Here is a 19,480-nt window from a genome sequence, read left to right on the forward strand (position 1 = left end):
AAGCTTGTTAGCTTGGTTGAATACTGGTTTGTCGCTAGACTCTCACTAACCTCCCCCTGAACTGTGCTCATTTTTCCTCTAATCTTGGCGTCTCACATTGGCTCACTGCTGTAATCACCTCGTTCAGAACGATGGCGCTGCTCGAACGGCTCGGCTTACAGGGTCATTAGAACCAGGTAAATTATTCATCACAAAATGTGCCATCAAAGTGGAGCGTTAAGCACAGTGTTTTGGTCCTGCCAAGAGGCACAGTCATGTCTTAAAGTGTTAGTTCACCCAAAAATGAAAATTATGTCATTAATGACTCACCCTCATGTCGTTCCAAGCCTGTAAGACTTCCGTTCATGTTCGGAACACAGTTTAAGATATTTTAGATTTAGTCCGAGAGTTTTCTGTCCCTCCATTGAAAATGTATGTACGGTATACTGTCCTTGTCCAGAAAGGAAATAAAGACATCATCAAAGTAGTCCATGTGACATCAGTGGGTTAGTTAGAATGTTTTGAAGCATCGAAAATACATTTTGGTCCAAAAATAACAAAAACTACGACTTTATTCAGCATTGTATTCTCTTCCAGTTCTGTTGTCACACATGGTTTTGTTTTGTTGCCTACATTCTTCTTTTGTGTTGAAGAAAAAAGAAACATGACAGAATGTTCATTTTTTGATGATTTGGATCCTCCTTTAACTTTCAGTGTCTTTCAGTGTCAGTGTTAGCTTGATGCCATGGCACAAACCCATGACAAAAGCCTTGTAATGGAGATGTATATAATTAAACCAGGTGGAGCTTGAAATTGATGTATCAAGTTCACCGTATTAGCCAATTAATAAAGTTATTTTCAGTCGCATGATCATGGCGTGACCATGTGGAAAGAAGGACATAAACGCTGGGATAGGTGAGATAATCAAGATTAATTGAACTAATGTTCCTGAAGAACTATCCCATTTGCTAATTTTCTCAGTTGCTGAGCACATCACTTAATTAAAAGGTAATTCGTCTTCCTGTACACACACAACATGCCATTCCTTATATTAATTGTGACGTTATGTGGTTGGAAATTAATGGAGTGTGAATTGGTTTTCTTGATGGGGCAAATGCTAGTCTATAGTGTCCTTGCTCTAGATGAAAGTTATGGTTGATTAAATGAGTCTCAAGTTGAAGTTCTTACATGAAATGTCATCTTTCAAACATTGAGCTAGAATCCCTTTATAGTCAGAAGTTGGATATATGAAGTAAGAATATTCCATATACACTGTAAACCCGGATAAGTAGAATCTACTTAAAAAAACCAAGGTAACTCGTTGCCTTAAATTTTTTAAGTAATGAAGCATTAGTTGAATAAGTGAAGTGGATTACGTTCAATGTACTTAAGTCCATAATGGAATGGAATAGAACATTTAAGTTGAATGTACTAATGACCAAGTTACAGTAACTGAAGATACTTAGTTTAAACAATCATTCCCCACCCATTTAATTAACTCAGCTTGTTAAGTAAGCATTACTCCATTACCAATTCAACTAAATTGTATATTCTAACTGACCCAACTTAACTTTTAAATTCCTGAAACTCAAAATATCTTTCAATCAATAGAGCCATGTAAAATACATACAACTGCAACATTACACGGTTTCAAAAAATGTTTTATTGAACATGTCTTTTTTCAGCAACAACAGAAACAAAGCCATGGCCTAATAGGTTTCTAATCTAGTGTGTAGTTTCCTCAGTGATGGCATGAAAAGAAAAAAAGTCTCTTCGTCTTTACCTCCAATCATTAATATTGTACTGCACCTCTTCATATTTGGTTGACAAACTGGCAAGATAAAACTCGGCACTTCTGAACACTGGCATCTTAACATTTATACTTTAACACTTAACATTTACATTTGGTTGACAAACTGGCAAGATAAAACTCAGCCCTGCTGAACACTGGCAGCTTAAAGGGTTAGTTCACCCAAAAATGAAAATGATGTCATTAATGACTCACACTCATGTCGCTCCAAGCCCGTCAGACCTCCGTTCATCTTCGGAACACAGTTTAAGATATTTTAGATTTAGTCCGAGAGCTTTCTGTCCCTCCATTGTAAATGTATGTACGATATACTGTCCTTGTCCAGAAAGGAAATAAAGACATCATCAAAGTAGTCCATGTGACATCAGTGGGTTAGTTAGAATGTTTTGAAGCATCAAAAATACATTTTGGTCCAAAAATAACAAAAGCTACGACTTTATTCAGCATTGTATTGTCTTCCGGTTCTGTTGTGAATCCGCGTTCAGTGCCGCTGCTGACGTGTGTCTGGTGCGCCCGAGCTTCGGTTACAGTCTGAGGGAGACGCACGCTGTAAACAAACCAATCTTCGCAAACATGTCTAAGGATTTCCACACAGAGGAAGACTTGCATTGATTTGCCCAGCAATATTAATTTGAACCCGAAAACACGGACGCACCAGACACACGTCAGCAGCGTCACTGCGGACTCATGAACGCGGATCCACACAACAGAACCGGAAGACAATACAATGCTGAATAAAGTCGTAGGTTTAGTTATTTTTGGACCAAAATGTATTTTTGATGCTTAAAAACATTCTAACTAACCCACTGATGTCACATGGACTACTTTGATGATGTCTTTATTTCCTTTCTGGAAAAGGACAGTATACCGTACATACATTTACAATGGAGGGACAGAAAGCTCTCGGACTAAATCTAAAATATCTTAAACTGTGTTCCGAAGATGAACGGAGGTCTTACGGGCTTGGGGCGACATGAGGGTGAGCCATTAATGACATAATTTTCATTTTTGGGTGAACCAACCCTTTAACATTTACAAATAGGCTAACAAAGGTCATGTGTCCATGGAAAAACAAAAAAGTGTATGAGAATGAAAGAGAACGGGAGGGTGAAAAAAAATAAGAGAGCAGATACCTGTATTATGGAGAGCCCATACTCTCCCCTCCACCTATACCTCCCTTTCTCTCTCCCCCTCCCCTCCCCTCCCCTCCCCTCCCCTCCCCTCCCCTCCCCTCCCCTCCCGTCTCTACCACACTCCTCCATCTTGGCAATTGTGAACTCGATCATTAAAGGAACACGCCGACTTTTTGGGACTTTAGCTTATTCACTGTATCCCCCAGAGTTAGATCAGTCCATACACACCTTTTTCATCTCCGTGCGTGCTGTAACTCTGTCTGACGCACCCACCGCTAGCCTAGCTTCGCACAAAGACTGGATGTAAATGGCTCCAGCTAGCATACTGCTCCCAATAAGTGACAAAATAACGCCAACATTTTCCTATTTATATGTTGTGATTTGTATAGTCACAGTGTGTACAAATAACAAGGTCATATGATACACAGCACCCTTTTAACCGTATACATACTGGGAACTATATTCTCAGAAAGCAAAGCACTGCTACTTGGGTGGAGTGATTAGCGCAACACTCTGAGAGAACTCTCTGCTCCTCACCACCGGGCTTCTCAGATGCTGCAAGCAAATCACTCCGCCCAAGTAGCAGTGCTTTGCCTTCTGAGAATATAGTTCCCAGTATGTATACTGTTATAAGGGTGCTGTGTGTCATATGACCTTGTTATTTGTACACACTGTGACTATACAAATCACAACATATAAATAGGAAAATGTTGGTGTTATTTTGTCACTTATTGGGAGCAGTATGCTAGCTGCAGCCATTTACATCCAGTCTTTGTGCTAAGCTAGGCTAGCGGTGGGTGCGTCAGACAGAGTTACAGCACGCACGGAGATGAAAAAGGTATGTATGGACTCATCTAACTCTGGGGGATACGGTGAATAAGCTAAAGTCCCAAAAAGTTGGTGAGTTCCTTTAACAAAAAATGTTTCTCTGGATAAAATAAAAAAGCATGTGTGAAACAGAATAAGGGTGAAAATAAAACTTACATAAACTTAAATAAAACAGAAGATACCCATCTAGAGACCATAGAGGAGATGCTGGATCTTACATTGCAAGCTGATTCTTGAGTGTTTGAAGTTTAGGTTTCAGATCAGTCTTACCTAAGTTCAGAAGTACCTGTTGAATAAAATCTAAAGTGTTCTCCATGTACTTTGGGTAGTTGAGATGCAGTGCATAGGTAAGTCCGAAGACAATGTACATGGCCTGGGGCAGGCTCTCAACATCCATCATAATGTTTCCCACTGAAGATGCAGTGTGGTGAAGGGACTGTGTGTGTGGAGTGATGTTTCCTGTTCATGGCAGAGGATCCCCACTGGCACATCATTGTACGAACCTTCCTCATCATCAATGTCCTGAAAAAAGGAACAGGGCATGATCACATCAACATGACAACATAGTGCTACAAACACAGAGATGCTGTATTTCCTATAAATGCACTAGATGCATTTATTTTGTTTACAAGTTCCAGATGGAGTCTGGAGATGATGTGGGGTACTTATTGTTTACTGTTTACATCATACTTTACACACTGTAAAGTAAGGCTGTTGTAGCTAGTTCAGGGGAGAGAATTAAATTGTCACTAATCTAAATGTCTATTTTTGATAACAATTGAATTGCTACTAGTAAAAAATTTCATTTTTGATATCTGAAAAAGTATTTCTGATATCAATATTATTTCAGATATATGAAATGGCTTTCTTACTAGTAACAATCACATTCATGATATCAGAAATGAACATTGTCACTAGTGAAAATTGAATTATTGATATCAAAAATAAAGATTTTTACTAGTAAGAATTGTATTTCTGATATGTGAAGTTGAAATTCCAACTAGTAAGAAATAAATTATTGATATCAACAATTGATTTTGAATGGCAGCCTATGGAGACATTTCACTAGTGTACATACAATTACAGATATTAAGAATTATAGTTTTTACTAGTTGCAATTCAATTGTTGATATCAAGATTTATAATTTTTACTAGTGAAAATGTAAATGTTGATATCAAGAATTATCATTGTTACTAGTGAAAATGTAATTCCTGATATCAAAAATTGCCATTGTTACTAGTAGAAATATTATTCCTAATATCAATAATTATAATTTTAACTAGTGAAAATTGAATTGTTGATATCAAGGATTCATATCCTGGAAATGAATAAAAGTTAAAAACGGCTTGCAATAGTAGAGCAGTCTATTGTGTGACCGAGTACGCGTACCCAAACACCGCGGCGGACTCAAAGTGTAACTTACCCAAAGCGGACGGTCACGTCGGCGCAAAGCTCAATTTCTATGTCCGCGCGGACTCCGTACTCGGTGTCACACAATAGAATCCGGTTTAAAAAGGCAGCTGGGATCTGTGCCAACTTACCGGGAAGTTCGCTGGTCCGTGGTGCTATAGGTGTCCGGCTCAGCTCTACTTGCATTGACGTTAGCTGTCTGGGGGGAACATACAATTGCCGTTACTGGCGCTACTAGCTAGCTAAAGTTACCAGTGAACACATATACGTTAGCTAAGAGACTGTGGGACAGAGAGCTGGTTAGCTTCCTTGTCAATAACTAGCTAAGTTAGCTAAGTTATTTTTTCCCTGTTTTTTATAACTAAGTTAACTTAACGTTACAGTACTATAGAAATGAAACTTGATATTACGTTATATCTGATAGATAGACTAACGTTACTTTGAATTATATCAAAGTTTCATTTCTATAGTGTTGTCCCCATGAAAATATATAATAAATTATTTCTAAAAATGTGAGGGGTGTAAATCACTTTAGAGATATAACTTACTGCTAGCTAAGCTAACTAATTACCTCAGCTAGCAGTCGGGACTGCAACCAGTGCAGTTTTTAAAAATTTAATCAACTTACCGTTTTGTGTCTGAAAACGGTTCATTCACCGAAGGCTTCAACTTCCTTGCTAGAACGTCAGTTGACAAAAATCCAGCTGAATTCTTTGTCTTGCTCTGTCTAAAAAAATTCAAAGGCATCAATACCACTCGGTCAACTCAAAACTGATATAACAACTAGATTTTTGGCGGTTGCATGGATGACGTCAATGCGTTGCTAAGAGGCGGGGCATGGCTGCAGTGTAAATGCAGACTTTCATGCTAATGAATAAAATACTTTAAAATATATTTGGTGTTTTTTTTTAACTAAACAGTAACGGCAATCATACAAACGAATATACTTTAAAAATATCTGTCATCAAGATAAATGCAGACTATCATGCTGATTAATAAAATACTTTTATGTCCGTCCATAAAATAAATAGAGACTAAATTTTAAATGAGGTTTGATCAAATGTATGTTAACATCACGGACACAACAACAACAACATACAGAAATCAGCAAACTATATGTATGGCTAAAATTGTTAGCTAATATTCACTAACAAATGTCAACCAACGCTAATGCAGTTTTAAATGAGGATTCATCAATTGTACGTTAACATCAGGGACACAACAATAACATCAAGAAATCGCGAACTTACCCGTGACTCCATCTGGAAAATAATTTGCGATTTTATATGTTGTTTTTGACCCTCTGAACTTGTCGTTGGACACGCCTCGGCATGACAGGGGAAGCGCCAGGCTGCAGCAGTCTTGTTAGTAATAGACAAAACTTGATGATATTGAGTTGTTTGAGCTCAAACACATAATTACAATAAGATAGGTCAATAAAAAGTAGAGTTTACTTAGAATTCATAATTAATGTAAATAAATGACACATGTTTAAGTAATACAAACTCAGTTTGTTTGAGTAGAAACTACTGATTGGACTTAAAAACACAATTACAATAAGAAAGGACATGAAAAAGTTCAGCTTAATCAGAATTAACAAGTAATGTCAATAAATTAGGTACATTTAAGTAATATGAACTCAATCTCTTTGAGTTGAATCAAAATCTGGGTTTACAGTGTATCCGACTTTGAATGGAACACAGCTTTATCTTGAAATGTGAAGAAAATTAGTTAGTTGTGAATTATGTCATGTTTATTTAAATGATGGGTTATCAGATCCACTTAGCAGTAATATGATGTTATATTAGTTGTAGTGCATTTCTTTTTTAATTGAAGTACTACACAAATGATGTGTACAGTCTGAAACAGTTTTAATATGTTATATAAATTAATATTTTAAAATACAGTTCAAATATTAACACAATATGAAAAAGTTTTAAAAGTTCCTTATTATAGTTAATTACCTAATTAAATATTTCTATTTAAAATTTCGGAATTGTTCATGTTTTTTTTTTTATACTGTAGTTTGAATTTTGACACATAATTTATAAAGTCTGAAACAGTTGTAATATTTTCTTAAAGTATTTTAAATTTTCTAGGTTAAAAGTCTTAATATTTGCTATTTTGGTTTTAATAATTATTGTATTTAACATGTCAAAGAAATATTATGGCACATCCAACACTGCCACATGATATCACTAGGTAGGTTATCTTGCCCTCGGTTATTGCTTGCCCTCTCAGTGTGAACTGCAAGTGTTGCTGTGTCCAAAATGTTCACCATGTCTCACCAGGCTCACGGTGAAATAGTGAGACCAGATGCAGCACAGATGCTGACCTATTCGGTACCTACCGCAATAATGCCGCATAATTTAGCTCCTGTGTAGGTGACAAATGGCCCAACTCTAAAAGCCCCTGTGTTGGGTGCTAAAACCCCCTGTGATATATGACCATGCAAGTCTGATAAATCCCCCACATCATTCGTTCTGTGACGGCAATTCATCACCTGTGGGAGTTTAGCGTTGGAATTCCTATTGGATTTTTAATGAAAGGGAAGATAATGTGACATAAAGTCAATGAGTTTTGTGAATTTTTTCTTTTACAAAATCCCACCCACACACAGAAAAAAACACTTTTAAATCATATTTCACCTCCCCAGGCAAATACAATTTCTTGGGCAGCCTCTGTAATTTGAAATTAACTTTTTTTACTCACCAGCCATTTTGGCTACAAATTTTTTAAGTTACCAGCTATTCAGAACTTCTGCTAGCCAAATCAAAAATATCAAAAATAAACCAGATTTTCAAAGTCACATCTTGGATTTAAATATATTTAATATAAAAATGACGTGGCGCGTTGCGTGGCATTCCTCTCAGTGTGTGCAGCCCTCTTTACGCGTTGGTTTGCTAATGAGGCTCTGATAGTGATGCCATGCAAAGTGATAGAACATAATTTATGAATCATAACCTGCCAAATTGGTTAGTGTGTTGATATGCGTTACCCGGCCGCCACTGTGGATTTTCACCTGCATTTGGTGGGTTGTTGTGTGATAATATATGTATCGTTAACTGAAAATTTTCCTTCATTGACTGAATTTTCCTTCTGGTGACGAAAAAGCCTCCAGAGCTAAATTAAAACTGCCACAAGAAGTCGTCTGTCCGAAGCAAAGGCGCAAAGTCTAAGGACAGTTGCCTCTGAATCAGTCTCCCTTAATTAATTTGGTTACGCACAGGCGAGCACCAAGTTTAAGTCCATGCGGACCAAGAGGAAGGTTTGAGTTCAGACAGATACAGAAAGACGATTGAGTTTAGTTCAGGTCATTTTTTACATGTTTTCTTCATATTTTAATTGTAATTTTTGTAATATTGCGTTGTTCATATTTCCCTGTTTAGGCTACATTCTTCTACTTAGTCTGGTGTTGAACATGAAAAGTGACGCACAGTCTCTGTTCATCTGTTCTCTTCATAAATAAATAAATCCATAATCTAGTCCTGTAAGTTCATGATTGAAAATGAAAATGTGAACGAAAACAAAAGCTATTAAATGTCTCATTACCATTAAAATATGAAAATTAAAATGACGGGTAATAATAGAGTATGATGGATTTTTTACGACTGTGTCAAAATGATCAACAATGAGAAAGTCTAACGCAACCACTTTCAAACCAACCAGATTTCTGTTGGTCAACACTGATGCCCTCATGCGAAATTCCTTTTTGCGTGGAATCCTATTGAACTGACTGGATTTTCTTATTGAGTTTCTTCTGTTTGTCTTCTCAATTGACAGTGTAATTAGCCAAATGAAGACATTGTAAAGAGTAAAACACTTGCAATGAAAACAAGTTGTCATTTTCTGTATAAATGTATTTTATCACAAAGTGTTGTACATGTGTACTCTTCTGATCTATTCTACAAAGCGTAGTCCATCATAAACTTGACATTGTTTATTTTACCATTGATACAGCACAAGTAGTGTTGCTACAAGCCCACAATAAAAACACTCGGCCTCTGAGGCTTTGCACTCTGTTTAAACAATCATGCCCAACCTTTCATAATGCTGTTCTTTAATCCTGCACGAAAGAGTGTTTCTCTTCATGCTCCCCTGTGTAGTGTGACATTTAAACAATTAGTGGCTTTTTGGTAATCAATGTCATATTTAGCAAGAAATGCCTTGGACCACAAACCACAACGGAATCCATTTAATAATGATCCAGTGGTGTGAGTCTGTATCAGATTGAGAGGGATATTAGACACACAGTCCAGTGTCCAGTGCATCCCAAACCATTTTTCATCTTTCAAATTGAGATTTTTGTCAAGTCTGTTTCTGAATCATTGGCTTTAGCCCTTGACCCCCAGATTGGTTTGGTGTGTGAAGGTAATATCTCAGACTGCTGATTTCGTAATTTCCTGTAAAAGTGATCACTCCTCTGAAACATGCAAATGAACGAACAGACCATTGCAGACACAATGAGGAGAAGTGCAGTGATGCTGATTATCAGTCCGTCATCGATACCATCATCAGTCTTTCCTATTAAAATCTCAGTGGTGCTGACATTCATGCAGTTTTTCAAATGTCTACTTTGCAGGTCCGTAATTTCCACACACACCTCGTACTGCGTCAGTGGGTTCAAGTGTGTGAGGTTGAATGTTTTTACATCAGACAACACATGTGCCGTGAACTGCAAGGAGCGATGCTGTGATGTGGTTGACCACTTAATATTTGACACAAGACTTCCCTTGGGCGGCACCCAAGAAATCCTCACCGAATGTGGCTCAGTCCCTTTGACTTGGATGTGCAGGGATTCATTTGCCGGCAGTGGATAGTACCCGTTTACTACTACCGAGATGGATCTCATGTCAGCACCTATGAGATTGTGGGCCACGCAGGTGTACTGCCCAGCCTCATTTTCTGTGATGCCATAAATGTCAAACGTTCCCTCAGGATGCAGGTGATACTTCTTGGAAACCATCTGAGGCGAGATTTTCTCACCTGAAGGTGTGACCCAGTAGATCTCAGGTTCAGGATCGGCAAACGCCCTGCAGTGCAAAGACACAGAATCCCCGCTACCCACGTTAAGCTGATCGGGAAGGCTTTCCGGGGATATCAGTGGCAGGCACATATCTGCCATTTCACGGAAGTGCACATGCCTGACAAGACGACCTTCAAACTCTGAGGGCCCTGCGCATATGAGGGCATCCGGTTCCATGAAGCGGACGTTGGTCTTGTTCATATTGATCCAGCGGATGACGCAGTCGCAGTAAATGGGGTTGGTATGCATGCTCACCTCCTGAAGGTTAGGCAAGGATTCCACCGTGATGTGATGAAGGGCCCGGAGCGCATTGCTGTTCAGCATCAAGGACTCGAGCCTCGGGAGTTTGGAGAATGCATTTGGATGGATGTAGGAAAGTCGGGGGTTGTTTGTGGCTTCGATTTTGGTCAGCTCTGGTAGATTATGCATGGCAAAGCTGTCGATTGAAACCAACTCTGGCATGCTATTAATACCAAGTTCTTTCAGATGGATCATGTCCACAAAGTCACCCCTTCTGATCCTCTCTATGGGATTCTTGTTAAGGTCCAGAAACTTGAGGTTCAGCACTTTTCTGAGAGCAGCTTGAGGTACTTTTGGAAACATATTATCATAGAATGACACGCTTTCCAGCTTATCAAGGCCAACCAGGGCACTGTCAGGGATTTCAGTGAGGTTCATTCTGGTTAGCACAAGACTGCGGAGATTGATAAGGGGCTTGAAATTCATGTCTTGTATTCTGGCAATTGGATTCTCTCCTATCATCAAGATTTCTAACTGGAAAAGATCCCGGAACCACTCTGTTCTTATGGCCCTCAGCTGGTTTGAATTAAGATGGAGTCTCGAGAGCTTGTTAAGCCCTTGGAAAGCCTCTGCACTGATCAAGGAGAGTAGGTTATGGTTAACATAGAGTTCCTGTAAGTTTGGGAAGTGTGCAAGGCAATTATCATGAAGGCTGCTTAGCCAGTTCTCCTCTAAGTGCAAAGACAGAAGTTGTGGAAGGTGACCCAGATAAACATCACTCAATGAGGATATGTTGTTTCGAGATAGGTCTACCTCGGTTAGGTTTACCAGATAGTCCAAGGGACTGTTGATCTTTGCGATGTTGTTGGCCTGTGATAGAAGTACTTGCGTGTCTAAGGGCAACCTCTCCGGCAGAGACAGAAGTCCTAGATCATTACAGTCTAAAGTCGGAGCCTCATTATACATGGACGAGGGGGAGAACCAGGGTCGGACTTCACATTTGCACAGCTTAAGGCACACAGCCCTCCACTCAGATGCCTGAACTGAGTTAGTCAGCGCAAGTCCTCCCAGCAAACAAACTGCAAACAGCAAATCTTTCATCTTGGTCCTACTCTCTTCAGCTTGTAATTGGTCCTTATGGGGTCTGGTGTTAGAGGCGTTAAATTCACAAATACAGAATCATTTGTTATGACAACAGGGTGTATTTCTGCTGATGGCAAGTCCCCCGCAAAAAGCAGCAACTTTGCCTGTTGTCTTCCTTGGTGGAGAGTTGCAAGCTTTCAATTTACCCTGCTTTGGGTTGTCGTGCATGTGAATGTCAGCGTATCCTTAGGGGAATGGAAGCAGGGAAAGTGGAAATTTGCAGGGTGAGCTCAGGTTCCTGTGGGGGATGGACCACTTGTCTGCCATCGTTATTATGTTCAATCAGTCACACTCGTCACTTCCCATCTGAGGAAAATAAGAGACAGGAGAGAGTTAATGAATACGGTGTCACATTAACGTCAAGAAGAGCCATATTGGCATTTAGGAGCATGACGATATATTTAGGCCGTGTGAGTGAATGTATTATTGCTTTTTTGTGCCATCAAATAATTCATTATTGCCGGTTTGACCTCATATGTCTACCCTTCTTACATATATCATAGGACTTTCTTCGCAATATATTAAAATGCCAGGGGGCTTTTATGTGCATGAGGGCAGGTGTTAAGAAAATTTGCATGGATCACCACAGTTCTGACTGTTTAGCTTATGACAGAAGTGTTTTACTCAGCTTGGGCTGTGCATATAAGAGCATTAGTATGTAATGCCGTCTTATTATTAATGTCATAGATCATTTTGTAAGATAATGTGTGAAAAAAAAGTGGTTTATTTGGAGACTGACGAGCCAGACACTTAAATCTGTTGTAACATGCTTTCATCCCTACGCTATGACGTGTTATGAATATAATAACTTATTTTAACTGTATTTATATGGAATCCAATTTAACAACTGTGATTCCTGTCATGCGTAACACATTTAATTTGTGTTGTAAATCTCTTTCGAACTTGCTATCCAAGCATACTAAGGGCATTGCTAACATTGGTTTTTATTGTCTCATAAATAGACATTAAAGCCAGCTGAATGCACAGAGGGGCAATTATTCCACAATGAAGTGCTATCCCAAAGGGCTCTGTGATAACCACTGTATTTTGTCTCTCAGTGTCAGCTGCCAGTGGGCAGAGTAAGTTAATTAAAATGTTTTAAAATGTGCCTGTGAACTGCTTTGTACCTATTGTATGGTTGAGTAAAACTATATTTAAAATGTATTAAACAGTGAGCAGCTTTGTGTGCATGAAATATTTGCTTGGGCAATTTCAGTGGTCTGTGTTTTTCAATAACATTTAATATAAATGATATTTTATCAAATTGACTGTGCGTCTTAAAAATCTAGCCCTTTTGGACAGGCTGATAACTCGATTGCAAAAATGGATTGACTGTTGTGTTTTGTGATAAGGTTTATGTTCAATGATATTGATTGACAGCTAATCTTAATATACAAATTTGAGGACTTACACAGAAACCCTCTCTGTATATTTGCTAGGTCTTACTCCATATGTTAAAACTATGATTGGCTTGCAACCTTGAGGACAGAAAGCACAAAGCCGCCTGGCTGTGTTAGATGAAGCTGTCAGTATCACTATAGGAGCAGGTTTGCAAAAGAACCCCTGTAGGACAGTGTGCTTATGTTAGTCCGACTATGGCAGCGAGTCAACACAAGCAGGTGGGAGCACTTTTTTTTTCTCCTTTCTCCTTGCATAGCCATCTGTTTGGTCCTGTATTCCGCTTTTTGCCAGGATTGTGCAAAGATCCCCATTCATCCCAATGACCGTACAAATTATGAGGTTTTAAACTTGTTTTAGAAAGCTGCTTACTGTCTGATGTATGAGAATTAGGTGGTGTGTTGCCATGTTGAAGAGAGACTAACAAGCAATAAGTATAGCAAAAACATCACTGCATTGTGCACAGCTTTCCAGTCAATCAAGATGTCAAAATCAGATGTGCTCTTCTAGAATCGTCCTTTCTCTTACACAGTGTTGGAAGGTCTGATTTGTTTCAATGAGTCGGTTCGTTAAAGAACAGATCAAAAAGAAATGACTCGTTGATTCAAATTGATCTCATAATTAAATATATAAAGTCATAAATACATGACTTTGGCTTTAACTGGCCAAATTTATGTCTCGTGATTTAAAGCAGCTTCCCCAACAAAATAGCTGAATTATTTAACGGATAATAAACTGCCATTATCTGTAGAGAACATGCATTACATGACTCTTTGTTGCTGTGACAAGCGCAGCATGTATGCACCGAGCTGAACATAAGTGTGAACAAGTGGTGATACACACACAAGGACACATCTCGCTTGCTCTCTCTAGCTCTCCCATTTCCGTCCATTTACTTTTAAGAGGTTTGCACTGAAGATGCCCTCGCATGTTAATTTGATTTGTTCATATGTGTGCTTCTTAACTAAGAGAGCCCTCAGATGTGGTTCAGGAGTGTTGTGCTCACTTCATTATGGGAAATAGGGATTTGAAATAGTAGAGAGTGCTTCTATAGCTGATTGTTGGAAAGGGTCAAAGGGCAAACTATTTCTGCCCAGTTTACTTGCATCATGGGTCGATACATGCACACAGATCCACAGTATCTTGTAAAATGCTAATATGATTAATTGTGGTTAAAAATTGTGGTTGATTCTGAGTTATCGCTGGTCCTCGAATCTGATTGGACATGCTGTTATCATAATCAAAAATAAATGTGTATAAAATATTTATTATCTGGGAAATATTTACTTTTTATTAATGTTGACACTGTGTTCTTTTTCTACCCACCATTAGAGAAGTATATGTAAGATGTATAATCCTGAAAGTAAACATAAAACTATGAAATACTTTCATAAAATAACTAGGGATGCACCGATATGAAAATTTTGGCCGATACGGTTAATTCTTTATATTTGAAAGGCGATAACTGATATATTGGCCGATAAATCTCAATCCAAAATGTTATATAATTTTTGAGAGCCTAATTACAAAAACAATAAATAAACGATAAAAAAAAAATTATCAGGCAGATAAAGATAATCGATAACATTAAAAATGAACATATATCGTCCGATACCGATATGGTGGCCGATATATCGTGCATCCCTAAAAATAACTGATTAAAAAAGGTGACTTTAGAAAGCCAAATTAATTTGTAATAATATCACATTTTAACTTAGTTATTTTATATTAAAGTATCTTATTGAGATTTATTATATAAATGTATTATTTTATATATATATATTTTTTATTTTTTTATTTTTACTTTATCTAGCACCTTTTATGGACACCAGTGTGCCTGCATTACTTGACTTGTTTATTACAATACTGTGCGTATTACGTGTTTCCATCAATAGACGTGTAGTTTTTCTTTACAAAGTGACATCGCCACCTACTGGCCTGGCAGCAGAATTCAGTTTTTTATCGTTTTTACGGATCCATGTGAACGGAATCGTTTTGACAACGCTGACGTCTGTACGCAAAGAAAAAATGTTTTAGATTTTAGTACATCGTTGTCGTGTAAACGTAAAATATTTCCAAAAGAAGCTGAATTTAATGTTGGAATTACCGAACTAACACAGACGAGCGGAGTTATAGGCTACATACTGGGTTGCCTTTCCCATATAGTTAAATCTGTAAAAATCCATACTGTGAGTTTTTTTATTGGAAGTTTGTAGTGTTTTGTCTGAACAAGACCAACAGCAGTTCCCCTGTCTATCTGCATGAAATCACACACTTTTGTTGACAACTGGCCCTTTCCGAGAGTCAAAAGTCCAACCACTTAGGGGAAATACTGAATGAAACTAACACACATAGACACATACTCTCTCCTTTCCATCCTCTCGTCTAATGCAACAGACCCCACATAAAGTGGCCCTGCTGCACTATGTTTTATTCACAAGGCTGGAATGAATAGAAATCTCGCCGTACTTCGGGAGCGGGACAGCGTGCTCTTAGTGAACCGGGGGGGGGGCATCACGAATTGGAGGTGACACCATGTCACATTACGATGGCATAACGCAGACTGCGAAACGCTTTCCCCTCTGGTTTGTGTTTAGGGAGTGGAGTGGATCTGAGGGGGCTGCTCAGGTTTCGTTTCATACCACACAGTGAGTGAAAGCAAGAGCGAAAAACGTGTGCGGCGGGCAGAATACTTAAAAACACAGCAGAGGCAGACTCTGGTGACTGAAGTTAATGGATTATACATTTAGCCCTTGACCATGGTTACAGGTCCACTTCTACTTTGGTGGCTTCAATAACAGAAATATTATCTGTTGGAATAAAGAGGGTACGGTTTGCTGTATTCATCTCACCTTCCACTTTGGGTTTAATTCATTTACAGATTCTGTAGCTGTTCGATCGAATTTTTCTTTTTCTATTAGTTAACAATTTCTTTAAGTTGACTTGTCCAGTGTTACACACAACTAGTAATCACACTGTGAATATACCTGATTTAAATTCAGATTTTTTTTTTATTTTTTATTCTGTCCTACTCAATTCTATTATTCTTTTGTGCTATTTTCTTATCTATTCTAATTTGTTCGGTTCTGCTATGTTCAATTCTGTTCTGTAGAGTTGTATTTTATTCTGTTTTATTATGTTCTGTTATCAATTCTACTCTCTTCTGCTCTGTCAATGTTTTTTTTTCTATTTCTTCCCATTCTGTTTTCAATATATTCTGTTTGTTCTGATTTTTCTAATCTATTGTATTATCTTCTGTCCAATTCTGCATTATCCTATTCAGTTTATTTCTGCTGTATTCTATTGTATTATATTTTAATTTCTCTGTTGTATTCATTGTTGTTTTCTGTTCTGTGGCATGTTGTTCTATTCTGTTTTATCTATTCTATTCTACTTTACTCAGTCATAACAGTCTTTTCTGCTCTTTTCTCATTTTTTAATTTGTTCTACTCTGTTCTGCTATGTCCAATTCCATTTTATTCAGATTGTTCAATTATATTGTGTTTTCTATTGAATGCTGTTCTATATTCTGTTCTATTCAGTTCTAATTTATGTTCTGTTCCAATCTGTTCTGCTTTGCTCAGTTCTACTCTATTTTGCTTTTTCTCTTTTATTTCTTCTGTTTTTAATATATTCTATTCTCTTCTACTCTTTTTTATTTTATTTTGTTTATTCACTAATGTGTTCTATTTTATTTTCTCCTCTGTTGTATTTCTTCTGCTTTTTTCCTGTTATGTTGTATTCAGTTCTATTCGGTTTTGTTCTGCACTATTCTGTTCCATTCCATTCTTTTCCGTTGTTCGCTCTGTTATATTCTATTCTTTGATTGTTCTGATCACATACTATACAGCAAGGTAACCAAGTTTATTTCATGAGTTATAGGCTTGGCATGGCTACGCGAGTGTGTTTTCCCCAGCGTCCTGTAATAGATGATCATTGTTTCCTATCACACTACATGGTGTCACTTCAAACGCCTGGTGTGAAGTATAATTAGCTAAGATACTACACTGACACAGGCACCGATAGAGTGTGTGTGTGTGTGTTGTGTGTGTGTGTGTGTGTGTGTGTGTGTGTGTGTGTGTGTGTGTGTGTGTGTGTGTGTGTGTTATATAGATACAGCTCTCACCTGCTCCACACTGCCGGCGAACACACTGCACGACAGCAATTAATTATGTTTCAGCACTGCTGACAGAATCCCTATAGATATATCAGCTATTTCTGTCGCATATTCTTCAGCCCTGTCTCAAGATATGTTAGCATTTTTTTTCTATTGTCCCTATTGATTTCTCTCTCTCTCATCGCTCCCATCTACACCTTGTTCATACACATGAGGCAGGGGCATGTGCCATAAATCAGAGGTGCTTAGATTATATGTCCCTTTTTTGGTTCCTTCCATGTCCCTTTTAACCTGTATTATTGCATTTTGATTCCAAACCAAAAACACAAATTACCTCCCTGAATGTCCTATCCCAGAAATGCATAGAGTTAATCATGAACTATGCTAAAGTAAACTCAAGTTCATAGCCGGTTTGTTTCATACTGCTGCATCATAACCTCTCTTACCATTTGAAATCCCTTTTCAGTTTGTAGATGAGACGTGTTTTATTTTGTTCTATTTTAGGCGGCGGGGTTAAACAGTAGAGGTCTTCTTTACAGCAGAACTGAATGACGTCTTTCCACTCTGTTATATAAAATAGCTTAACATATTTGTTGTTACTTTTCACTGTAAAGCTCGAAAGCATCTGTGATCGTCACAAATTTTACACACAGTGATAGAGCAAGATGTACGAGACAATTTTATGATGGTAGATTGTGCATGAACAAATCTATAGGTATATTCTAAAGATTTGATTTAACGCTAAGGTAACGTTTAGGTAACATCCAGGTGAATATGTGCAAGAAAAATAGAGTTTGACTGAAAGTTGCTGCCTGAATCCTCAATTTTGATGATGAAACATTTATCGAACAAGAAGGCCTATATTGGTAACTTTAACTAAGCTTTTTTTCAGAATTATATAGCTAATATTAATATATTCTCAAATTTGAATCTGTAAAATTCAAACATTCTGTTTGAATGTAAAACAGAATACATTCACTTATATTACTCCCACTGACAAATTTATGTGTCTCTAAAATCCCTTGCAGTACCAAAAATCAATAATTTTCTCTTAATCACTACATCACATTCTCAGTTATTCCTCCTTGATACCTGTAGAGTCTCTGCGTGAGATTACGACATTTCAAACGCGGATACGCAGAGCTTTCGAGATAATGATTCAAACGGAAGAAGAAGTGATTCTAATACTCATTGGTGCTTATTTAAACATTCAGAGAGACATACAGTAGCCTACGTTAGGTGTAAAGACCTCTGCAATGGCACGCTATTAAAATCCCCCATCATCACAGGAATCAGGATGCACATGAGTCATGAGAGTGTGAGAGAGCCGCGCTTACCGGAGAGAATGAGATTCCTTGTTTCAAACGCATAATGTATTCCTTTCTTCTCAATCTCCAGACTTGTGGGGTTATAGTGGTTTAGTTCCAAGTGAATTTGAGCTTTATTTGAGTGTTTGAGAGATGTGGAGTCTCTCTCCATACGGCTCTACTGGAAAAGATGCTGAGCGCACCGCGGAGAAGCGCGTATCCATCCAGCTGTGTGTGCCGCGCTCCTAATGATACACACATGCTCGTGCGCGCACCCTCCACACAGTCTCCCCGGGGACAGGCAAATTGCTGCCTGTCGTTCGCGCGTTTGGTGCACGCTGATTGGTCGAGCCGTGCTGTCAGTCAGATGAGGGCTCCCTCATCCATAATATGTGACCTGATCCAGCAAAATGAGTCACAGTGACCCAAATTTAAAAATTGAGATTTTGGTATTAATGGAAAGAGGAGACCTTAAGCTTTCAATTGATATCCTAGTCAAAGTCATACCTTGAATGGTTGTAAAGATATACACATTTGAAGTATGGTCGTCTGCCCTCTTTTTCCAATTGAAAACCTGAGAAAATCGCTTTTAAAGTTTTTTGCCCGTTTTTTGTTGATATCTTTCAAAATCCATTACATTTAAAGGGATAAACTATTTATTTTACAGCTTAATTTGACCAAAGACATTAATATATAAATGCTATTAAACCAGGCTGAAGCTCAAATTATTTTAAAGTTTTTATTTGAATAAATAATTTAACAGTAGGCCTACCTTTTACAAAAATGTACTAAAATCAGAAAGATTGAACAGAGGTGCTACATTGCTTGAGAGAGAGAGAGAGAGAGAGTGTGTGTGTGTGTGTGTGTGTGTGTGTGTGTGTGTGTGTGTGTGTGAGTGAGTGGGAGAGAAAGTGAGAGGCAGAGAGACAAGGAAACAGATCAAATAATGCTAGTCTATGCAATTTATATCTGTAGGCTAGTTGACAATAACAGCATAACAAATTCATAACAGAGATACCAACAAATATTGGGTTAATTAAACACATTAATGAATTCTCCTTGCAGATAAATAGCTACACTCATTCACA

At 38.0% G+C, this 19,480-nt stretch overlaps 2 protein-coding genes across 2 annotated transcripts in view; one reads left to right on the forward strand and one right to left on the reverse strand.

The window, feature by feature from the left end:
* Window positions 1-19,480, forward strand: part of immp2l (inner mitochondrial membrane peptidase subunit 2) — a 96,945-nt gene that overhangs the window by 67,763 nt on the left and 9,702 nt on the right. The window lies entirely within an intron of this gene.
* On the reverse strand, window positions 9,007-18,665 carry lrrn3a (leucine rich repeat neuronal 3a). The gene is made up of 2 exons (XM_056270954.1): window positions 18,423-18,665; window positions 9,007-11,876 (listed from the first exon to the last, which is right to left on the reverse strand). Exon 2 carries the CDS (start codon window positions 11,526-11,528, stop codon window positions 9,453-9,455), a length of 2,076 nt encoding a protein of 691 aa, XP_056126929.1. The 5' UTR covers window positions 11,529-11,876; window positions 18,423-18,665; the 3' UTR covers window positions 9,007-9,452.

This window comes from Rhinichthys klamathensis, unplaced genomic scaffold, assembly GCF_029890125.1.
Source record: "Rhinichthys klamathensis goyatoka isolate OS25496 unplaced genomic scaffold, OSU_Roscu_1.1 h1tg000310l_1, whole genome shotgun sequence".
In the NCBI taxonomy this organism is placed as follows: domain Eukaryota; kingdom Metazoa; phylum Chordata; class Actinopteri; order Cypriniformes; family Leuciscidae; genus Rhinichthys; species Rhinichthys klamathensis.